This window comes from Mustela nivalis (genome assembly GCF_964662115.1).
Source record: "Mustela nivalis genome assembly, chromosome: 1".
Classification (NCBI taxonomy): Eukaryota; Metazoa; Chordata; class Mammalia; order Carnivora; family Mustelidae; genus Mustela; species Mustela nivalis.
This window is the reverse complement of record NC_139020.1, coordinates 165,496,720-165,521,781: the sequence shown is the minus strand read 5'-3', so window position 1 is coordinate 165,521,781 and position 25,062 is coordinate 165,496,720. Positions and strand designations below refer to the sequence as shown.

At 44.0% G+C, this 25,062-nt stretch overlaps 1 protein-coding gene across 1 annotated transcript in view; it reads right to left on the bottom strand.

The window, feature by feature from the left end:
• The window catches only part of SEC13 (SEC13 homolog, nuclear pore and COPII coat complex component), a 33,774-nt gene extending 8,971 nt beyond the window's left edge, over positions 1-24,803 (bottom strand). Inside the window, exons 1-8 of the mRNA XM_082682809.1 lie at positions 24,637-24,803; positions 21,936-21,980; positions 13,488-13,603; positions 10,674-10,825; positions 9,942-10,075; positions 2,380-2,513; positions 1,826-1,949; positions 799-945 (exon numbers count right to left, since the gene is read on the bottom strand). Coding sequence (XP_082538935.1) covers positions 799-945; positions 1,826-1,949; positions 2,380-2,513; positions 9,942-10,075; positions 10,674-10,825; positions 13,488-13,603; positions 21,936-21,980; positions 24,637-24,639 — 855 coding nt within the window. The 5' untranslated portion in view covers positions 24,640-24,803. The remainder of the gene's footprint in view (positions 1-798; positions 946-1,825; positions 1,950-2,379; positions 2,514-9,941; positions 10,076-10,673; positions 10,826-13,487; positions 13,604-21,935; positions 21,981-24,636) is intronic.
• Between the last annotated feature and the right edge of the window lie 259 nt (positions 24,804-25,062).

Below are 25,062 nucleotides of genomic sequence, written 5' to 3'. Positions count from 1 at the left end.
TGCCCAATAACGTGAAGGTACTCAAAACTACAAAGCTGTACACTTAAAAATACTTAAGATGGGTGAACTTTCTATGTATTTTGCCACAATTAAAAAAAAAAAGCTGCCTTCAGAAAAGTAACAAGCTAGTGCCATCTCCCTAGCTGACCTCTCCTCTCAGGCAGAGAATCTGTAACTTCATACAGTAGGTTTCGATGCAGGAGTCAGGATTTTTCAAGTGCATCTGCTTTGTTGCTATATTGTTCTGAGCTACTTGTCTCCTCATCCCTTCCTTTGTATGGCTCGTAGCACAGTAGGAAGAGGTAGAGTGGGTGAATAATAATGCCCATGAATTATACTGATTTTTAGAAATATGCCTCTTAGGTGTCTGACAAAAACCTTCCAATCTTTTTCTTTCTTTATTTATTTTTAATCTATTAACTTTAGAGCAGTGCTAACTGAATGTCACATGCAAACAAGGTGGTCAGATGGTTAAGGTGATGGACGACCAGGGCAGTGGCTTTGGATTTAACTCAGGCCTGATTATGGACTCTGTCACCTAAGAGCTTTGTGACCCCTATCCAAGTCTACCTACCACTGTCAGCTTCTTTCTATTTGTAAAAGGGCTTGACAGACAACCTTGGGGCTAGGGGTGGGGGATTAAGATTTAATGATGTAATTATGGGATGTGTTCAAAACACTGTCCTCACTAAGGCTCCTTCCAAGCCTGTCATTACGTGGAGAATCCAACTGCATTAGAAGCGGGCACAGTAAACACAAACAGGGCCCTCTCCACCACATCATGGAAATGGAGTGTACCTTATTGTCTCCGCCCGAGACAGCCAGGATGTTGGCTGTGATGGACCAGCTCACATGCCACACGACGTCATTGAACTTGTGCAACAGTTTGGGTGACCATGTATTGCCTGAGGTGTCATCACAAGTCCAGATGAACACACGACCATCCTGGGAAAAGGCAGGCTAGAATAAGGGAAGGTAAGGCAGGGATCTTGAACTGGGGATATCCTTTCCATCTAAAGCCATACTGGACTTATACAGGATTGGGGTGAGGGATTCAGCCCAATGTGCAGCCAAAGCACTCTTAGGTGTGGATAGCTCTGATAGACAATTTCTAGCCCAGCATTAACCCTTTACCCCAGAAGCACATTTCACATGGATCGAGTCTCTCAGGTTCTCGTGCTCGTATTGCTAACTCTAAAATTCTCTCTGGGTCTGCCTCATGTCTGCCAAGTTACCTCCTTGTTTTGGGCTCCCTCTGGCTCTGATTTTCTTAACCAAATAGGTATAGCTGTCTTTAAACCAAAAATAGAGAATGAGAGGAGACAAGTTGAAAAAGTCTTTCTCAAATTCAGAACCAAACTTAACAGGTTCAAATGAAGCCTGGCTAACCTTTGTCTATGGTGGGGTTTGCATAGAAGTAAAGGCTTGTCCTTGGTCTTTCCTTTGTGATCTGTCTGTGAAGACTGAATAAGTAGGTAAGCCCAAGATCCTAGAACTTCTGACTGCTCCTGGTCTCTGCTTGGGAACACTCTCAGAATGCACCTGGGTAGCTCTAATCCCCAGGTGCATAATGCAGAGAAATTGGTCCTGAGTTTGGCCTACCTCATGGCTCGGTCGAGGCAACCCCCGTGTGCCTTCTGATCAAGCCTTCGGCATAGGATGACCTACCTCCCACCTCCAAAGCACTCTCCTACTTGCATTGGTCCCAAGGTGCCTGTTGCCCTGCTCTTACCTTTTTAGACTTTACCTTAAGGGGACTGTAAGGTTTGATGGGACTTACTCAGAGATTATACAACATGGGAGGCTCTCATGGATCTGAGCTGACCTGGGAGCAACTGGCGATGGTGCTGGTGGGCAGGCCAATGGAGGGGGCCCAGGCCACATCTCGAACCCAGTCACTGTGCGCTTCTAGCTTCTGTTCCTCCTTCCACTGGCCGTCCTCCTCCTCCCTAACAGGAGAGACAAAAGGGAGAATGCAGCAGTAGGTAGCAACCCTGCTGTGTTTTCCACACTCCACTGTACCCCCACCCTGTGGGCTCTGCAGGGGCCAAAAAGCTATTCCATCTTTCTGATTTCATTCATTAACCGTGCAGATTTTTACTCAGTTCCCCAGCTATAAAAGACTCTTCCAAGAAATGCTCTGTTCCCCCACAGCAAATGGCTCTGGCAGCTGGGAATTAGGTGAAGAATTAAAGTGTTTGAGCAAGGCCAAGTTGTTTTTCAAGGGTGTCCTCTGACATACTAAAAACAGTATTCTACGGGCAGGCTGGGAAAAGGTGATCCTGTTTCTTGGGAACTGTGGCTGAGTCACAGTAGGTAGTAGGGTAGGTAGTAGGTAAGAAGTGTCCCCTTGGGCATAAGTCCAGCAACCCCACTTACTTCCACAGTTTGATGAGGTTGTCACAGCCGCCTGATGCAAACTTCTTGATGTAGTTGGGCTTTTGCCCTGATGGCTGGTCTATTAGGCTTCCAGGTACAACAGCAGGGGCCCAACTGACAGCATTGCAGCCAATCTGTAAAGAGGGGGTTTGGGGTAACTGCCCTTTGCCTTGTGACAGAGCACTGCTTCTGCAGACCCAAAGCTGCAGTGTATTTCCCCTTCAAGTCCTGGGACAGGATTATGTAGGACAGCTATTTTGATGAATTAAGGCTTAGCTTTTCAAGGAGTCCTACCAGTGCATGTATTTTTCAGCAATATATGTTTAAAGTAGGAGTTAGGGACTCCCAGGAATTTAAGAAACAGAACATTTTCAAAAACATGAAGGGAGGCAAAGTTTAATGAATTACTCTAAAGCACTCCTATAACCACTACCAGTTCAAGATTATCAAGTTGCTACTTACCCAAGAAGGCCTCTCATCATGTCCCACCTGAATCATAGCCCTTCCTCCTTGGTACTATTTTCCTAACTTCTGATTCCTTCCTTTTTCTCTATAGTTTTGTCACCCAAATATGCATCCTTAGGTACTACAATTTATTCTGGCCATTTCAACTGTTTTAAGTCTTTTTACATCTCATTATTTATAGATTCCCCCTCTGGGTTTTTTTTCCCCCCTTAAAATCTTTTTGTTGAAGAAAGACTAGTCTCTGACCTACACACTCTCAGGCTGATTTGCTATTTCATACTCACACCTCTGAATTCCTTTGAGTTCCTGAAAATTGTCAGCTGGATCCCAGACTGGATCAGACTCAAGTCTGACCCCTTTGTTAAGTAAAGTATTTTTTCACTGGGAGACAATAACATCAAGTTGTCTTTTTATGTTGATAGCACCTGTCAACAATTTACACCTCTTTTAAGTCACTGGACATTACAAAATGGTGATACTGCATTCATTTCTTTGTTATTATATATAATAATCTAGACAGAGAAATTCCCCTCATTAATATTTGGCTCCCCATAGGTACAGGTCAGGAAGGAAAGGCAGGATAAATGCTTTACACTTTATAAACTGGTTCCTTGCCATTCTTTAAGGGTGACTGATTCTTTTATTTTTTAAAAGATTTTATTTGAGAGAGAGAGAGAAAGTGAGAGAGAACACAAGCCAGGGGAAGGGTAAGGGGAGAGGAAGAAGCAGACACCCCACTGAGCAGAGAGCCCAACGAGGGACTTGATCCCAAGACCCTGGGAACATGACCTGAGCTGACGGCGGATGCTTCACTGACTGAGCCACCCAGGTGCCCCTGATCCACTCTCTTACGTATCACCATGAACTCATGGATTTAAGTTATTTGTTGGATTTCAGTTCACTGCAATTATTTTCATTAGAAATTAGAAACTGGCTCCTTCAATAACGCTGGTATGTCAAAGTAGGTCTTCGATCATTTCTGCTGGATATGACAAAATGTTTCAGGCTCATCTTGTATGTATTCGGCCTCAGACCTAAGATTAGCTACTTCCTCAAGAAATAGGGTATCTTGAGGGTGCTACACACACACACATTTATTTAATTTATTTATTTAGCACATGCAAGTGGGGCAACAGCGAGAGAGAGAGAGAATCTCAAGCAGACTCTGTAGAGCACAGAGCCCGATGTAGGGCTCAATCTCACCACCCTGAGATCATGACCTGAACTGAAATCAAGACTCTTGATGCTAACCAACTGGGCCACCCGGTGCGCTGTGCCCACTTTTTGATCAGTGGTCTGCTACCTTAACAGAGCATATGGCCAGTATATCCTATCCTCTGCCTTATAACCCTCATTTAGTCTTAGTTCTCTACAGTTAACTGCATTTGATATCTTCCTAGTCATTTTGTTGTCTGAAGCTTATTCTCTAGCAGATACCTCAGGAATGGCTAATGGAAACAACAGTCCTTGAGTTCCTGCAGAGCAGTAATAGTCTTATGTTCTTTCTACTCCATAATTAAATTTCTAAGAACAGCTCTGAGGCATTACTAACATTCACTGCTCATAAACTACAAAATCTGATGGGCTCTGACACATCTAGGTGTACCCTGTGAAACTACCATGGAGCTGGTCTTGGTCTATGTTCTCTTTCCTTTTTCTGTGTCTCCTTCCTACTCCCTGTTGATTTCACTCCCAGTTTTTCTTCACAAGAGGCCCTGTCGTGGAAGCAAGACTTAGCGGGTTATGAGGGTCAGATCTCTACAAGACCCTTTAATCCTTCTTAGGCTAGGCAGCTTGCATTCACCTGGTATAATATAGTACAAAACCCCTCCTGGTGAGTTCTCCAAATATAATATAGATAGCCAGTAAGCATGTGAAAATGTGCCCAACATGAAACATAAAAATTGAAGCCACAATGAAGTACCACTTCACAAATACCTGAATGGCTAGAACGGCAACAAAAAAAGATGTTAGGAGTTGGTAAGGATGTGGAGAAACTGAAACCCTTATACATTGCTGGAAGCCATGTGAAATGGTACAGTTAACTTGGAAAAGTTTAGTAGTACCTCAAAAAGTTAGAGACTTTCCATCTGACTTAGTAATTTTTAAAAAAAGATTTTTTAAATTTATTTGAGAGAGAGAGAGAGCATGAGGGAGGAGAGGGAGAAGCAGATCCTCTGCTCAGTGGGGACCCTAATGTGGGGCTTGATCCCAGGACCTTGAGATCATTATCTGAGCCCAAGGCAGATGCTTAACCGAATGAACCACCCAGGCGTCCCTGACTTATTAATTCCACTCCAAGGCATTACCCAAGAAAATGAAAAACATTATGTTCACAGGCGCGCGGGGGTGGCTCAGTTGTTAAGCATCTGCCTTTGGCTCAGGTCAAGATCCCAGGGTCCCAGGATCGAGCCCCACATCAGGCTCCCTGCTCTGCGGTAGTCTGCTTCTCCCTCTTCCACTTCCCCTGTTTGTGTTCCCTTCCCCCTGCTTGTGTTCCCTCTCTTGCTGTCTCTCTGTCAAATAAACAAATGAATAAAATCTTAAAAAACAAACAAACATATACTCAGAAAAAGACATGAATCTTCATAGCAGCATTATTCATAATGGCTGAAGATGTCCATTAACTTATAAATGGCTCAACAAGGTATGTAAATTCACATGCTAGACTATCATACAGCCATAAAAATGTATAAAGTACTAATACATACTACGACATGAAGCCTGAAAACATGTTAAGTGAAAGAAGCCAGTCACAAAAGGCCATATACAGGCATACTTCATTCAAGTGTGCTTCACTTCATCAAACTTCAGTTACTCTTTTACAGACTAAAGGTGTGTGGCAACATTGTGTCAAACATGTCTATTGATGTCATTTTCCCAACAGCATTTTGCTTACTTTGACTCTGCCACATTTTGTTAATTCTCACAGTATTTCAAGTTTTTTCATGATTATATTCATTATATGGTGATCAGCAATCTTTGATGTTACTAGTGCAATTGTTTTGGGCTGCCATAAATTATGCCCATATAAAATGGCAAGCTTGGGACGCCTGGGTGGCTCAGTTGGTTGGACGACTGCCTTCGGCTCAGGTCATGATCCTGGAGTCCTGGGATCGAGTCCCGCATCAGGCTCCCAGCTCCATGGGGAGTCTGCTTCTCTCTCTGACCTTCTCCTCGTTAATGCTCTCTCTCACTGTCTCTCTCTCAAGTAAATAAAATCTTTAAAAAAAAATAAATAAAATAAAAATAAAATAAAATGGCAAGCTTATTTGATAAATGTGTGTGTTCTGACTGCTCAACTGACTGACTGTCCCACCATCTCTTGCCCTCTCCTTCAGTCTCCCTATTCCCTAAAACACAATATTGAAATTAGGCCAATTAATAACCCTACAGTGGGCTCTAAGTGTTCAAGTAAAAGAAGAGTACCACATCTCTCACTTTAAATCAAAAGCTAGAAATGATTTAGCTTAGCGAGAAAGATAGGTCATAAGCTGAGACAGACCAAAAAAGCTAGGCCTCTTGCATCGAACAGCCAAGTTGTGAAGGCAAAAGAAAAGTTCTTTTTTTTTTTTTTTTTAAAGATTTTATTTATTTATTTGACAGAGAGAAATTACAAGTACACTGAGAGGCAGGCAGAGAGAGAGAAGGAAGCAGGCTCCCTGCTGAGCAGAGAGCCCGATGCGGGACTCGATCCCAGGACCCTGAGATCATGACCTGAGCCGAAGGCAGCGGCTTAATCCACTGAGCCACCCAGGCGCCCTCAAAAGAAAAGTTCTTGAGGGAAATGAAAAGCACTATTACAGTGAACACACAAATGATAAAACAGTTCTAACAACCTGAATGCTGATATGGAGTTTTTTAGAGGTCTGGAGAGAAGATACTACCAGCCACAACATTCTCTTAGAGCTAAGGAGAGCAAGGTCCTAACTCTGTCATTCTGTGAAGGCAAAGAGAGGTGCGGAAGCTGTAGAAGAGAAGTGTGAAACTGGCAGAGGTGCTTCACAAGGGTGAAGGAGAAAAGCCATCTTCATGACATAAAAGAGCAAGTGAAGCAGCCAGTGCTGGTGCAGAAGCTGCAGCAAGTGTTCCAGGAGATCTGGTGAGATCATGAATGAAGGTGGCTGCACTAAACAACAGATTTTCAACATAGATGAAACAGACTTTTTTTTTTTTTAAAGATTTTATTTATTTATTTGACAGAGATCACAAGTAGGCAGAGAGGCAGGCAGAGAGAGAGAGAGAGGGAAGCAGGCTTCCTGCGGAGCAGAGAGCCCGATGTGGGGCTCGATCCCAGGACCCTGAGATCATGACCCGAGCCGAAGGCAGCAGCCCAAACCACTGAGCCACCCAGGCGCCCCAGATGAAACAGACTTCTAATGGAAGATGCCATCTACAACTTGCCTGACTTTAAAGCTTCAAAGGACAGAATGACTCTCTTGTTAGGGACTAATGCAGCTGGCGACATGAAGTTGAGGCCAGTGCTCATTTACCATGCATAAAATCCTAGAGTCCTTAAGAATTATGCTATATCGGGGCGCCTGGGTGGCTCAGTGGGTTAAGCCTCTGCCTTCGGTTCAGGTCATGATCCCAGAGTCCTGGCACTGAGCCCCACATTGGGCTCTCTGCTCAGCAGGGAGCCTTCCCCACCCCCCACTCCTGCCACCTGCCTACTTGTGATCTCTGTCAAATAAATAAATCTTAAAAAAAAAAAAGAATTGGGGCGCCTGGGTGGCTCAGTGGATTAAGCCGCTGCCTTCAGCTCGGGTCATGATCTCAGGGTCCTGGGATCGAGTCCTGCGTCGGGCTCTCTGCTCAGCGGGGAGCCTGCTTCTCTCTCTCTCTCTCTGCCTGCCTCTCTGTCTGCTGTGATCTCTCTCTGTGTCAAATAAATAAAAAATCTTTAAAAAAAAAAAAAAGAAAAGAATTATGCTATATCTTCTCTGCCTGTGTGTGCTCTATAAATGGAACAACAAAGCCTCAAATGGCGGCACATCTGTTTACAATGTGGTTTACTGAATATTTTAAGCCCACTGTTGAGACCTGCTGCTCAAAGATTCTTTTAAACTGTTACTGCTCACGGACAATGCACCTCTTGGTCACCCAAGGGCTCTGATGGAGATGTATGAGATTAATGTCATTTTCATGCCAGCTAACATGACATGCACTCAGCAACTTCCATGGATTAAGGAGTAATTTCTACTCTTAAGTCTTATTATTTGTTATTATAATATGGTTACAACTGCCATAGTGATTCCTCTGATGGATCTGGGCAAAGTAAAGTGAAACCTTCTGGAAAGGATTCACCATTCCAGATGCCATTAAGAACACACCCTCATGGATTACTCCCAAGGGGTTCAAGACTTCACAGGAGGAAATAAATAACTATGGATGGGGTGCAAAAGGAACCGGAATTAGAAGTGGAGCCTGAAGACATGCCTGAACTGCTGTGATCTCATGATCAAACTGTGACAAGATGAGCAACTGCTTCTTATCGATGAGCAAAGAAAGTGGTTTCTTGAGATGCAATCTACTCCTACTAAAGATGCTGCAAAGACTGCAAAGACACTGCAAAGTTCTGAAAACGAGCAGTTGATAGTTGCATAGCTTTGGGAATATACTAAACCCTACAGAATTGTATACTTTAAAAAGCGTGAATTTTATGTAAGTCAATTCTGTATCAAAAAAAAACAAAAAAAAGGTTAAAAACAAAAGAAACCCCCAAACTTTTCCTAGTTTCAGCTGCTGTTCTTAAGCTGGCCAGCTATGGGACACCTGGGTGGCTTGGCTGGTTAAGCATCGGCTTTCAGCTCAGTCATGATCTCAGGGTCCTGGGATTGAGTCCTGCATTGGGCCCCTTGCTCAGCAGGGAGTCTGTTTCTCGCTCTGCCTGCCTCTCTCTCTCTCTCTCTGATAGATAAGTAAAAACCTAACAAAACGAAACACTGGCTAGCTAGCTATGCTTTCCAGTGACGCCTCGCTGGCTATTTTGTCAGTACTCCCCTTCTCAAGTCTGTTAGAAGGCACCCTGTTGCTCCCTCCTGCTCAGATACCATTACAATGCAATCTTGTGGTTGTTGCAGGTTTATTCCTCTCTGCTTCTATTTCGGAGTTTGTGGAGATATCTTGTTACCTAGTTTTGCTAGGTAAAACTGAGGTTTTGGTTGTGCTATCCAGCTGCTCTGCTGGTTTTTATGGAGATGAGGAAAGACTGAAAAGCTGTGATGTCATTCCCCAAAATCGTCCCAGAAGCTCTCAGCCTATTCACTTTTGCAAGTTAGTCAGCAGATGGGAATCTGAGTGGATCCCCTAAATTTGAGAAATTCACAAGTATAGTGTCAAGCTTGGGAGCTACTAAGTTTCCATATGGGTAGGTTTCAGAAGTATTTGGGGCCACCAAAGCTGGAAGTGTTGTCCAGTGAGAAAGCACACAGATTCTGAATTCTAACGCTGGTACAGGACCTTATCTAAGTCATTTACTTTTTCTGAACCTCATCTGTCTCATCATAAAACAGAAACAGGACTACTTACCTTGCAAGTCTGAACATTTCATAGTTTCTTCTTTCATTTGTAGACATTTGTGAGGATTACATGACACACAGTGGGGGCTCAAGTACTGTGAGATATTCCCGCACCATCCACGGTGCTTTCTTGACTATTTCAACATCTAATGACTGTAAGTGCAAGGGACTGTATTCCTATGATGCCCTTTATAACACCACTAAGTTCTGGGGGGCCCAATGACCACTGCAAGCATGTCAACTTGAGATGCCCATAGCAAACGTAGCAGGGAGACAGGCTATTGCCGCCACCTTGCTAAGGCCCTGACCCTCTCCGACTTGGGTGCCTTCAAGGAGGAACCTGTGCCAATTCCCTGCCCTGGGCTGAATGAGGAGGTCTCCCTAAATGCAGTGTCTGTCTGGCTTCAGAGCTAAAGAGGCTTGAAACTGACCCTCCAAGCATGTCTGAGCATCAGTCCCTCCCCAGTCCCCTGCAAAGCAGTGATGCTACTCCTGCCACCTCTCTAGGGAGTCTCCAGGAGACACAAAGCAAGGCAGCAGAGCTACCCTCCACACACAGGCAAGGTCTGGACTTACTGTGTGAGCGTTGTTGATCTTCTTCACTTCCCACTGGCCCTCCCCGGTATATGTCAGCAGGGAGATGGCCCCATCTGAGCTCCCGCAGGCCAGTATTAGGCCATAGTCATGGGGGGCCCAGCACACGGAGTTTACTGCAGGAAGGAGGGAGGCATAGTTAGCAGACTGATTTCCCAGGTTTACCGTTTTACTATATTTTTAAAGTAAAATTGCAGGGACCACTAGGAGGAAGATAAGAAGATTCTAAAAACCCATCACCTATGAGTATCATAATTTCGTAAACTACAGTCTACCTTAACAAAAAGTAGGGTGAGCTGAAACAGATAAAGGGGACCGATAGTATGCTTACTGTGATGAGCATGGAGTAATGGATAGAAATAGTGAATCATAATACACACCTGAAACCAGTATTACATCATATGTTAATAAAAATAAATTACTAAAACTAGGGAAAAAAGTAGAGTAGACAATAATCTAAGAATAAAGGCCAGTACTTAAATAAAATTAAAAAAAAAAAAAAACCACAAAAACCCTCACTGCATTGTTTTTTTCCTTTTCTTATTTTGCTTTAGACTTGCTTTAGGTCTTAGGGCCTTATGTCTGCTGTGGACAGACAGCAGAAAAGCCAACCAAACCCAAGGGACAAACAAGGAGCATCACAAGGGAAATGGCACGGGAGCATCAGCCAGGGTACAAAGCCCCATCCAACTGCCCCTACCACATTCACTGTACCTGAGGAGTCGTGTCCTGTGTGCTCATGTGTCTTCTCCCAGGTGCCATTCTCCTCCTTCCAGATAATGACTTTCCGGTCATAGGAGCAGGATGCCAGGATGTTGCCATACATGGGGTGGGCCCAGGCCACTTGCCACACAGGACCCTCGTGACTACAAGGGGAGAGGGTCAGAGGCTGGTCAGATGGGTCACAGGAACCTATAGTGCTCTGCCACCCACTACGTTGCACCGAAGTGAATGGCTTTCTTGGTAGGCAAATACAGTATCTCGGGACAGAGCTGCCTGAGGATTTCTTAAGGGAGAGCTATAGGAAGTCACTGCCAAAAGGGACCTTTGTTGGGCACTGAAGATCCTGAGGTTCAGAGGTCCCAGAGGCTTTGAAAACAATTCAGGACTCTAAGTCAGCCTCTCTGTCCTGACCAGACAGAACCCTCTCCACCTCAACCTACACTGCAGCCAGAACAACCTACATCGGCCATCCTCAGGAAAAGTCTCTCAGCCTATTCATTCATCTGTGCACTGATCAATTCAGGGTTTGCCCCTACAAGTGCTCAGGAAGTATTTGTAGAGTAAATTGCTACTTATCCTTCCAGATGGTTAACTTTTTGAGTAGGTACTATCTGTTTCATATTTGTCACTATTCTTTTAATTTGTTCAAGGGCATGCCTCTCCTCTGCTCTTCTCATCTTTATGCATTCACCTGGAGTTTTATTTGAGCACGTACCTGGTGCTGGTCTCAGTACTGGGGCCACCTCTCAGGTCCAGGCAAGGGTTGGGCACCAAGTACACAAGAAGTGACACGGCAGAGGGGTGACAGCCCAGGCTCATTCACCCTCACTCCCCATTCACTCTAGCTATTTGACTTTAGGCAAGGGCCATGTCCTTCCTATGGCTTAGTTTCCTAATGGAAATATCAGCAAGGCTTCTTTCTTGGTATGCTCAGGAGGGGAAATATAGGTGATAACTCAGGTAAAAAGCCTGGAACAGTGCTGGGCACAAGAAAAGAAAAAACCATTCATGCCTGTCAACTGGTATTGCTGTTCCCTGTTCACTCCTCCAACCCAGGGCTGCAGACACTCAAAGTGTCTGTCTCCCTCTGGCTGGGACAATTCCTAGGCCTCACAAAGCAAACTGTGAGGAGATGAAAATGTCCTTGAACTAGCGTAGTTTTAACTGAGGCCAAAAAAAAAAAAAAAAGAAAAAGAAAGAACAGGGTGTGAATTTTATCCCTCTAATATTGCACATCTTTTCAGTGTAAGAAAAACAGGACTGAAAGCACCGAGTGACAGCGGATGTGACCACCTCTGCCAGTGCCAGCAGCAGGCAGCTCTCTGCACATCCAGGGAAAGCAGTACTGACCCTTTAGTCACTCTATTTTTGACATTCAGGAAGACGGGAACTTCTATACCCCTTTCCCTAAGTGGCTACTTAGTTATGCCTTAATTCGGTTAATTTGTACTGAGCTCCTACTCATCAGGGTTCATAATTTCTCCTGTGCAGTCTGCTAAAGGCTTTGGTCCCTACCCAGAATAATGGATACAACATACACAGCTAGGATTATAAAGAAAACCCAATTATAATAAAATACACTGAGTAAAATGTTAAAGATGGATTTATTATATAGGGACACATGTACTTCTGTTAGCACATTAACTAACAAACTCTAGTGGCAGGTCCAATAACCACTCTCATTTCAAAGTAATGATAAGCCTAAGTGCTATTTTGAGACAGCTAGAACTGGAATGTGATATGAAGATAGCTGTGTCTTCTACTGGTAACAAAGTTACAGATGCTCTGAATACTACTGTGGCTTCTAGCCTACATCCATCATTGAAAGAAATGCTAAATATCTGAGTCACTGATAATAAAGAAGTGATTTTTTTTTCCTCAGCCCTAGTTCACCAGCCCCTGAATTCTAACCACAGAACCGTTGGAAATCTGTGGATTCCAGATTAAGAACTCCTATTTATCTGGAAGGCAGTGGACTGAGGGAAAACAGTACAGGTGTAGCCATAAAAATGAGCCAGGATCTCAAGAATCTTGGTAGGGAGAGGGGAAATAAAACATTTGTAAATATTCACTGAGTATCTGCGGTGGGCATGCAAATAGGCAAAATTATAGGACTTATGTAATTACTAATGCATTCTTATATTAATATTATTCTTTCTTTGATTACATTAACATCATTCTTACATTACTGCCTTTAGTAACACTTTAGATCAGGTTGGCTAAACTTAAAAAAAAAAAAAAAAAAAAGACAACAGGTGCCTGGGTGGCTCAGTGGGTTAAAGCCTCTGCCTCTAGCTCAGGGCATGATCCCAGGGTCCTGGGATTGAGCCCCGCATTGGGCTCTCTGCTCAGCGGGGAGCCTACTCCCACCCCCTGCCGACTGCCTCTCTGCCTACTTGTGATCTCTGTCTGTCGACTAAAAAAAATAAAATCTTTAAAAACAACAATAACGAAAAAGTTCTTTCCCACTTTTAAAAGTAGCAATAGCTACCAAAAGCATGCTGTGAATAGACTCTACCTGGGAGGAGGCAGCAACTGCCTATTTTGAGGGTTAGCAGATAAAGCCTTTGAGAGCTACGTAGACTGACTCTTAACCAGGGTCTTCTGATGGGTTTTTGGGAAGCAAAGTTAGGATTCATTCCTGGATCCATCAGCCTGGAATGTATGCTGAGGACAGCTGCCTGGCTGGGACTGGCGGGGGAGGGAGGGGTGGTCCTCTCTGCTAAATGCACTGTGGAGCTCCTCTGATCTGGGTCTGAGAAGCCCAATCATTCTGAGACCTCACCCAGACTTGGCTGGACTCACCCCCTGAGGTCGGCAATGAGGATCTGTCCTCCATTTCGCACATCGAAGATTTTGACAGACCTGTCTGATGAGCAGGTTGCTAGGCGGGTGCCATAGTAGTCCATCTGGGCGTCGTGCTGCAAAGGGAGGACAGTTGAGAAGCCTGCAGGCTGGGAGGTGGGGTGGCACAGTCACCAGGATAGAATCTAGTATGGACCAGAGTTTACCTGATAATAATCTAACCTCCAAGCAGCATCATTTTCAGGCAACAAGCTAGCATCTCCAAATTCCATTTCTCTGACAGGAATGTCGTTCTGAAAGGGACAACCCCCCCCCCCCCAATCCTAGCTGCTTTCAGACCCTCTACATAGAGAGGGGAAGCCATTTCCAATCCTATTCTGTAGGGTGGGTATAGGAGACAAAACAATGGCTAGCTAGCCTCCCTTTTCTTCTTCCATCCTCAGGCCCCACCATATTCTGATGCTCTGTAGGCTACTGTGGAAGATGCCTGGAGTTTCAGCTCAGCCCCAGAACCCAAGGCTGATGGTGACACAAAGGAGTAGCCTCTGAGTGCCTGTAGGGCCCTAGTGAGATCCTCCATAATGCACATCTGGCCTGGATACAAGGTTTTATTCAGACATTTGGGCTCCTGCTCCTACCCATGGCCCTAGATCCTTTGTGGACCTTTGTTCCTGGATTTTTACTAGACCTTTTTCCTAGTAGTATGCCTAGAACCCCAGACTCTCCACCCATGCCTTAAATGTCAATAATTCCACCACTGATGAACCGACCTTCTCAATTCTGACTGGCCATGCAATCCTAAGGCTGGTCCCTGCCTACGGCTCTTGTCTTTTTCCTCTGAGCTGCAATGCCTGCTGTCCCACTGAACTGTCCTGGCCCTTCCTGTTTGCTGCCTATTCCAACAGAGAGCACCTTCTTCAGCTGTCTCATGCTAGGGGTTTTAGGAACTATTAGCCATCACTCTTACTGTATTCAGGAACAATTAATATCCTTTCAACAAAAGTGGTCCTTCTATTTGCTTTAACATTCCTTCCTCACCTCCCTGAGAAAAACATTCTGATTCTTCTTCAGAAGCCAACCCCCTCCACTACTCTAGGTCTTGGCTTTTTGGAAGACAGGCATTGCAAGTGTTTAAACTTCTCAGGAACTTCTGCAGAGTGCTATCACACACTTCAAGAGGAAGAAGGGGATAGTCCTTAAAAGATTTAAATACATCTTCTGACCTTACATGTTGTTCAGAAAAAATTACATTTATTTCCTTGAACCTCAGTTTCCTTCTCTTTAAATGGGGCTAATGGTGGCATCATTATGGCTACCACTATGGCTATCACCATAGCCAATGGTGGTATCCGCTTTAGGGGTTGCCATGAAGGTTCAATGAGACACTGAATGAAAAGCGCAGGGCATGGGGTCTGACACTTAGTGAACATGCAGGCACCATCCATTGCTATTTTTGCCTCATCTGTTTCTCAAACCCAAACTACACAAGTAGGTAGCATATATGTTATTTTTCCCATTTTAGCTGTGAGGAAATCAAGGCTAGCTCAGAGAGTTAAGAAATGGGCTAGGGAGTCTCAGATTGGATTTTCATACCCAAGGTACCACAGTGTCTCCAAGAAGATGTGTTTAAATGACTGCATTCAGGAAACATATACAACTGTGAGACCAGGCAACCTATCAGAAGATGAAAAGCATCTGATGGCAGGCAGGAGCCCTGAGATGAAATACTGTAAGCTGACTGACCAGAGAGTCTTGCTTAAAGTCTGCCTGGATTGCCTGGCCCTGCATGAAGCAGAGTCTGCATCTTTGCTGTTGGAGACTTTAACCTGTGGACCTTCTCCCACAGCCCTGTCCTCTGATACTGCCTCGTGTTTGTCTTTCGGGAAACACCCCGAGTTAATGACTTCTGGTTCAAAGGGCTTTGCCTGGCCCACTATCTGTGGTGGTCCTATCTGGCTCTGTTTTGGGCTTTCACTGTGCTTGCTCTCTGGCCTTGTACTGAGTTGTTTTCCCATTCTTTCTTCCTTTAGCCCCCTTTCTGAAGGGGTTAAGCAGTGGCAGCATGGGGAAGGCAGGTGGAAAGACTATTGTCAAACTTTCACACAGGCTTACTTTGTTGGCCTGAAAACTGAGGGCCTTGAGCTAAAAACCATTCCTAGGTTCCTTCCACCAGAGAGTGACCAGAATGCCATAGCCCTGCCAACATGGCAGGTACTGCTGGGAGACTGACCACATGCCGAGGCTACAGCCTGACTCAAGGGTGCAAAGCCACACTGGATTCAGGAATGATCAACAGAAATGCTCGCCCTGCACTGAAATGCACACATCCATAGTCTGTAAGGGAAGGCTAAAGGAATATTTACAATCAGAAGAAGAGGCAAGATGGCAGAGAAGTACAAGGCCCTGTTTCAACTGGTCCCCTGAATTGAGCTAAATATATACCAGAACACTCTGAACGCCCATAAGATCAGCCTGAGATGTAAGATTACACACTTCTGGATGTCTATGGTGGCAGATCATCAGTGGAGAGGTACACTTTGACTGGGTCATGGTGGATATATTCAGCTATACATCCCTCAACCACCTCTCACCAAAATGACTAGGAGGAGGAACACCCAAGAGAGGAAAAATTCAGAGACTGTGCCCTCTGCTACAGAACTACTGTATATAGACATAAATAAATGTCAGAAATGGAATTCAGGGTAACAATTATCCAGCCAATGGCTAGGTTGGAGAAGACCATTAGTGGTAACAGAGAATCTCTAAGGGCAGAAATGAGATCTGATCTGGCAGAACTTAAAAATGCTATCAATGAGATCCAATCTAATCTAAATACTCTAACAGCTAGGGTAAATGAGGCAGAAGATCCAGAATTTCAAATTAGCGACCTAGAATACTAACTGATAGAAAAGAAGGATTAGGAGGAGGTCTGGAACAAACAGCTTAGATAACATGAAAACAGAATTAGGGAAATAAAGGACGCCAAAAACCGTTCCAATATCAGAATTATTGGGATCCCTGAGGTGGAGGAGAAAGAAAGAAGACTAGAAGATATAGCTGAACAAATATTAGATGAAGATTTCCCCAACCTGGGGAATGGAATAAGTCTTTGTGTCCTAGAGGCAAAGAGGATACCCTCCAAGATCAATGAGTCTAGAAAGAGACATAATTGTAAAATTCATGAGATATTAATTCAGAGAGGATGTTTTAAGGGCAGCTAGGGGGAAGAGATTCCTTAGTGCAGAGGAAGGACCATCAGAATAACGTGAGACCTGTCCACAGAAACCTGGCAAGACATATTCAGGACACTAAATGAGAAGAACATGCAGCCAAGAATACTTTATCCAGCAAGGCTGAAATTCAGAATGGATGAAAAGATAGAGAGCTTCCAAGACCGGCAAGGTTTAAAAGATTATGTGACCACCAAGGTGGGACTACAAGAAATACTGACTGTGCCAAGATCCAAGCCCTGGGCTGGGGCCATTCAGGTTCCCTCTGCTGATTTGGGTGTTGCGGGGTTCTGGCCTTGCCCCTCGGAATCTTTCAGAATGGGAGGCCGGAGGCAGGAACCTCTTGGAACTCTGCGGGCCACACCACTGCCATATCTCTTGCTCCTTTTCTTCCTCTTCCTCCAACAGTTGAAAACAAAACCCAGAACATCGTACGAGCTAGTGTATCCCGAGCCCTTAGTAAGTTCTAGACGTTGTTCATAATCTCAGCCTGCTAACAGCCCCGCAAAATAGGTGCTTCTGTTATCGACACTTTACAAATGAGGAAGCTTGAGCTTCGGAGAGGTGAAGTCTCTTACACCACTAGTTAAGTGGCAGAGCTGAGATTCAAACCCACGTAACCACTCCCTCCTACCACCTACCACCTCTCCCACCGGAGATATATGTGGACATAGATGCTGGGCTCCGAAGTTGATGGGCAGTTCTAGACACTGATGTAAGGATGAGCTAAATTACTCTCTGAAGGTAGGGACTCGGGTTTTAAATCTCTGTAGTATGCAGTGTACAGTCATTCCACATTTATTCATTGAATGAATGCCTGAATGGTAACGAATGAATAAAAGTGCGTCACTGGAGCCTGGCACAGAGTGGGGGGTTCAGGTATCCAGTGCACTCAGGAAAATGGGTGTGCCTGGGGTTCTGAGGGAACTTGGGTGAACCAGAAGTCAGGACACTGGGTTTAGTTCTTCTATAAAAGAAGAATCCATGAGTGACGTAGAACAGAAATTTTCATAGACAATCTATAGAAACAAAGACTTCACAGGCAACATGATAGCAATAAAAACTTATCTTTCAATAATCAGTCTCAATGTGAACGCCCTAAATGCTCCCATTAAACGCACAGGGTTGCAGACTTGATAAAAAGACAGGACCCGTCCATATGCTGTCTACAAGAGACACATTTTGAATTTAAAGATACTTCCAGACTGAAAGTGAAGGAATGGAGAACCATCTTTCATGCCAATGGGATTCAAAAGAAAGCTGGAGTAGTGATTCTCATACCAGATAAATTAGATTTTAAGCTAAAGACTGTAGTAAGATACAAAAGGACACTACATCATTCTTAAAGGGTCTATCCACCAAGAATTACAAATTTATAATTGTAAATATTTATGCCCCCAACATGGGAACAGCCAACTACATAAGCAAACTGTTAATCAAAAATAAAGAGTCATATTGATATAAATACATTAATTGTAGGGGATCTTAACACACCACTCTCAGTAAGAGACAGATCATCTAAGCAGAAAATCAATAAAGAAACAAGAGCTTTGAATGACACATTGAGCCAGATGGACCTCATAGATATATACAGAACATTCAACCCTAAAACAGAATACTCATTCTTCTCAAGTGCACATGGAACTTTCTCCAGAACAGACCACATACTGGGTCACAAATCAGCGCTCAACCCACACCAAAAGACTGAGATTATTCCCTGCATATTCTCAGATCACGCTTTGAAACTGGAACTCAAGCACAAGAAAAAGTTTGGAAGGAATTCAAACACTTGGAAGCTAAAGACCACCCTGTTTAAGAATATTTGGATTAACCAGGAAATCAAAGAAGAACTTAAACAATTCATAGAAACCAATGAGAATGAAGACACTTCCATCCAAAACCTATCGGATACAGCAAAGGTGGCCCTAAGGGGAGAATACATAGCCATCCAAGCCTCACTCAAAAAAACTGAAAAATCCCACATACACCAGCTCTCTTTACACTTTACAACAAATTAAGCCAACCCCATGAACAAGAAGGGAAATAATTTAGAGCAGAGATCAATGAGTTAGAAACTAAAGATACAATAGAACACATCAACGAAACTAGAAGCTGGTTCTTTGAAAGAATCAATAAGATCAATAAATCACTGGCCAAACTAATCCAAAAGAAAAAAGAGAGAGGACCAAATTAATACAATTATGAATGAAAGGGGAGAGATCACAACTAACCCCAAGGAAATAGAAACAATTATCAGAAATTATTATCAACAGTTATATGCCAGTAAGTTAAGGAACCTAGAAGAAATGGCTGCATTCCTGGAAACCTATAAACTTCCAAGACTGAAACAGGAAGAAACTGACAACCTGAATAGACCAGTATCTAGTAACGAGATTAAAGCAGTGATCAAAAACCTCCAAAAAAAAAAAAAAAAAAAAAAGAGTCCAGGACCTGAAGGATTCCCTGGGGAATTCTACCAAACATTCAAAGAAGAAATAACACCTATCTTCCTGAAGCTGTTTCAAAATTTAGAATCAGAAGTTGAACTTCCATATTCTTTCTATGAAGGCAGCCTTGCCTTGATCCCCAAACCAGGGAAAGATCCCATCAAAAAGGAGAATTTCAGGGGCGCCTGGGTGGCTCAGTGGTTTAAAGCCTCTGCCTTCCGCTCAGGTCATGATCCCAGGGTTCTGGGATCCAGCCCCACATCGGGCTCTCTGCTCAGTGGGGAGCCTGCTTCCCCCCACCCCCGCCTGCCTCTCTGCCTACTTGTGATCTCTGTCTGTCAAATAAATAAATAAAATCTTAAAAATAAAAAAAAAAAAAGGAGAATTTCAGACCAATATCCTTGATGAATATGGATGCCAAGATTCTCAACAAGATCTTAGTTAATAGGATCCAAAATACATTAAAAAGATTATCCACCATTACCAGGTGGGATTTATCCCTGGGATGCAAGGATGGCTCAACATTTGAAAATCAATCAATGTGACAGAACAAATCAGTAAGAGAAGAACCACATGGTCCTCTCAATTGATGCAGAAACAGCTTTTGACAAAATACAGCATCTGTTCCTCATTAAAACTCTTCAAAGTATAGGGATATAGGGAACATTCTTCAACTTCATAAAATCTATCTATGAAAAACCCAAAGTGAGTATCATTCTCAATGGGGAAAAACTGACAGCCTTCCTATTGAGAAACAGGAAATAAAGGTATTCAAATTGGCAAAGAAGTCAAACTCTCTAATCACAGATGACATGATACTTTATATGGAAAACCCAAAAGACTCTACCCCCAAACTCACCAGAACTCATACAGCAATTCAGTAATGGGACAGGATGCAAAATCAATGCACAGAAATTAGTTGCTTTCTTATACACTAACAATGAAAATATAGAAAGGGAAATTAGAGAATCGATTCCATTTACTATAGCACCAAGAACCATAAAATACCACGGAATAAACCTAACCAAAGAGGTAAAGGATCTGTACTCGAGGAACTACAGAACACTCATTAAAGAAACTGAAGACACAAAAAGATGGAAAAGTATTCCAGACTCATGGATTGGAAGAATAAACATTGTTAAAATGTCTATACTGCCCAGAGCAATCTATACTTTCAATGCCATCCTGATCAAAACCACTGACATTTTTCAAAGTGGTAGAACAAATAATCCTAAAATTTGTATGGAACTAGAAAAGACCCTGAATCGCTAAGGAAATGTTGAAAAAGAAAAAGCTGGGAGCATCATGTTGTCTGATTTCAAGCTTTACTACAAAGCTGTGATCACCAAGACAGCATGGTACTGGCACAAAAACAGACACATAGACCAATGGAACAGAGTAGAGAGCCCAGATATGGACCCTTAACTCTAAGGTCAAATAATCTTGGACAAAGCAGGAAAAAATATCCAGTGGAAAAAAGACAAGTCTCTTCAATAAATGGTGCTGGGAAAATCGGACCATTGAAACTCGACCATTCTCTTACATTCTCTTACACCATACAAGATAAACTCAAAATGGTTGAAAGACCTCAATGTGAGGCAGGAATCTATCAAAATCCTAGAGGAGAACATAGGCAATTTCTTCGACACTGACCACTGCAACTTCTTTCAAGATATGTCTCCAAAGGCAAGGAAACAAAAGCGAAAATGAACTTTTGGGACTTCATCAAGATAAAAAGCATCTGCACAACAAAAGAAACAGTCAACAAAACAAAGAGGCAACCCACAGAATGGGAAAAGATATTTGCAAATGACACTACAAAGGGCTGATACCCAAGATCTATAAAGAACTCCTCAAACTCAACACCCAAAAAACAGATAATCATGTCAAAAAATAGGAAGAAGACATGAACAGACACTCTCCAAAAAAGAGATACAAATGGCTAACAGACACACGAAAAAATGTTCATCATCATTAGCCATCAGGGAGATTCAAATCAAAATTTAAATGGAGATACCACCTTACACCAGTTAGAATGGCGAAAATGAACAGGACAGGAAACAAGTGTTGGAGAGGATGTGGAGAAAAGGGAACCCTCTTACATGGTGATACAAGTTGGTACAGTCACTTTGGAAAACAGTATGGAGATTCCTCAAAAAATTAAAAATAGAGCTACCCTATGGCCCTGCAATTGTGCTACTGGGTATTTACCCGAAGATACAGATGTAGTGAAAAGAAGGGTCATATGTACTCCAGTGTTCATAGCAGCAATGGCCACAATCACCAAACTGTGGAAAAGGGCCAAGATGTCCTTCAACAGATGAATGGATAAAGAAGATACGGTCCATACATGCAATGGAATATTAAGCAGCCATCAGAAAGGATGAATACCCAACTTCTGTATCAACATGGATGGGACTGGAGGAGATGATGCTGAGTGAAATAAGTCAAGCAGAGAGAGTCAATTATTATATGGTTTCACTTACTTGTGGAGCATAAGGAATAACATGGAGGACATTAGGAGAAGGAAAGGAAAAGTGAATTGGGGTAAAGCGGAGGGTGAGACAAAGCATGAGAGACTGTGGACTCTGAGAAACAAATTGAGGGTTTTGGAGGGGAGGGGGTTGGGTGATGGGTAAGGGGATGGGTGAGGCTGGTGGTGGGTATTAAGGAGGGCACATATTGCACGGAGCACTGGGTGTGGTGCATAAACAATGAATCTTGGAACACTTAAAAAAATTAAATAAAAAAAAAAAAAAAGGAATACTTACAATCATGTCCTCATGGGAGGTGTCCACAGTGTTAATTACTGACACCTAGAACCAAAGATGCGGTTGGTGAATGAACAGATGGCAGTTAGAATGCAATCATCTTATTAAAACTACCGTTCATTATCAAGGTTCTTGACTGCATTTGTTTTTTCACTCATTAAAACATTTACTTTAAGTACCTTCTTTTTGCTAAGCACCGTGCCAGAGACTAGAGATATAGACACAAATAAGTGTTCTTACCACCCCCCCCCCCCGAAAATCTTGTACATAAGTAACTCTACCATGGAAAGGTAAGTACTTTAACAGCAGTTTACATGTACTATAGCGGCCTGAGGAGCTGATGGTGGTAGACATGAACTGGGACTTAGATGAGGAGGAATTTGCCAGGTGGCGCAGGGGAAAAAATTACAGTCCAAGCAGAGGGGCTAACGTGAGCAAAGAGGGGAGAATGGCAACCAGTCTTCACCACTCTGAGGGTGAAGAGGGACACTGGGGGATCTATGGCTGTTGTTCCCTTCCTGGATCACAGAGCTTCTGATCTCACTGGCAGTTTGGGGCATATGAGAGTTAATACCCAACACCTGGAGAAAGTTAATACCCAACACCTGGTAGACTGCTCTCTGGTCCACCACCTATGACAGATCCTAGGCTGTCATCTACAGGGATCAAGGATTGAGCAGCTCATGGGGCTGGAACACAGATGTCATCACTCTCCCATTCATTCTTTGAGGTCCAGCTCAAATTATACCCCCCTTCTTGAAGATTCCTAGATTCCCCAACCAACTGGACTCCTCTGAATATCTGAAGCACTGAAGGTGTACAACACTTTATACCCTTTGTTCTCAAAACCAGAGGGGAGCTCCTTGGACCCAGGGTCTGTATCATCCCCAGTACTGAAACTTTTCAAATCACCCTGCACAGTGCTTTGCAACCAAAAGGAACCCAGTGACAGCTTCCTGAATGAATAAGTAAACTAATAAAAATAGTTTTACTTTGCTTCCAGGGATAGAAAGAGGTTGAAAGGGAGGTTTCAGTTTGGAACTGGTATTTTTTTTTAATCACTTTCCCCATTTCATCTTTTTCCAGCACAAGCCCTGCAGGTATAAAGTCTGACTTGACTTTTCAGAAAGGTGGACACTGGAGGTGGACAGGTGCAAAGCAGTTCAAAGATATTTATCAAGTAAGCACAGGTTCTTTCATTAAATTCGAGATTCCCTAATGAGCGGACCTTCAACATCTGCAGAGGCAAGTAAGAAAGAGAAGCGTCTCCTACTCTTGCCAAGCTGTATGGGTTACAAAGTGCTTTCGCATATGCACTGGGAAGGGCAAAGTGCAGAATTAATTGGAGCAGTCTGATAATTAAGGAACTGAAGGAGTCCAGAAAGGAGGAAGCACTTGAAATCATAGAGGTGGTTACAGGTGGAGCTGGAAAAAGAGCCCCCACCTATTAATTCCCAGCTCACAAAGCTTTCCACTCAACTAGGCTGCCTATCTGGAACATAAAGTAGCTGTTACACTCAATTCCCTAAATCAAAGGCTGAGGGCTAAGGACAGTCAGGAAGAGAAGTTTCCTAGTAGTTTCAGGAGGTCACTAAAGGGCCTTACACATAACAAGCATGTATTTTTAGCCACTCTCACGCACCAGCCAGGATGGTGAACATAATTCTGAACAAGTGTTTTTTTTTTTAAGCTCCTTTCTAAAAAAATCCTCCCTCCTAAGCACCTTAGGTGGTCTGGTCCTTGTTAAATAGTAAGAGCCATCCCTTAAAACAATTCAGCTCTGCAGAATTCGTTGAAGAGTTAAAATTTCATTTAGGGAGAGAGCGGAGTATCAGAGCACAAGAGATTCTACTCAGAAGCTGAAGAGTCAGGGGCCTCAAGAGATTAGTAATCTCAAACCCTGTAGGGCAAGAACTAAACCCAGTGTCCTGACTTCTGGTTCACCCAAGTTCCCTCAGAACCCCAGGCACACCCATTTTCCTGAGTGCACTGGATACCTGAACCCCCCACTCTGTGCCAGGCTCCAGCGACGCACTTTTATTCATTCGTTACCATTCAGGCATTCATTCAATGAATAAATGTGGAATGACTGTACACTGCATACTACAGAGATTTAAAACCCGAGTCCCTACCTTCAGAGAGTAATTTAGCTCATCCTTACATCAGTGTCTAGAACTGCCCATCAACTTCGGAGCCCAGCATCTATGTCCACATATATCTCCGGTGGGAGAGGTGGTAGGTGGTAGGAGGGAGTGGTTACGTGGGTTTGAATCTCAGCTCTGCCACTTAACTAGTGGTGTAAGAGACTTCACCTCTCCGAAGCTCAAGCTTCCTCATTTGTAAAGTGTCGATAACAGAAGCACCTATTTTGCGGGGCTGTTAGCAGGCTGAGATTATGAACAACGTCTAGAACTTACTAAGGGCTCGGGATACACTAGCTCGTACGATGTTCTGGGTTTTGTTTTCAACTGTTGGGGGAAGAGGAAGAAAAGGAGCGAGAGATGTGGCAGTGGTGTGGCCCGCAGAGTTCCAAGAGGTTCCTGCCTCCGGCCTCCCATTCTGAAAGATTCCGAGGGGCAAGGCCAGAACCCCGCAACACCCAAATCGGCAGAGGGAACCTGAATGGCCCCAGCCCCGGGCTTGAACCTCAGCACGGTCAAGGAACCCGGGAGAGGGCCGCGTCCCCGGTCCTCACACTCACCATGGCTGCGAACACAGCAGCTCCCGCTCTCGGACGTGGCAGCTCCCAGCGGCGCTCCCGAACAACTCACTTCCGGCGCCGGGCTGGTGGGCGGTCCGGCCGGGGCGCTGGAGCCGCCGGGTGGCAACGCGGTCCATTCGCACAAACGTTCCGAGCCTTTCCGTGACAGCGCCCCGCCCTCCCGGGGCGGTGCCCCAGCCCTCCCGATGCCCCTCCCCTTCTGTGCGCCGTACACGTGAGACCAAAGGGGCGGGGCTCTCGTTTCCGCGGCAACACTGATCCTGGGCCTCGCCCATCTTCTGTCCGGACCAGCCCTTCCTTTTTGCTGAGATCTATACATGGAAGGAAGGATTCATAGCTATAGCTTCACCCGCCTCCCTGCGGTTCTGGGTGCGACCGGCCTTAGGATGAGCATTGTCGGATGAG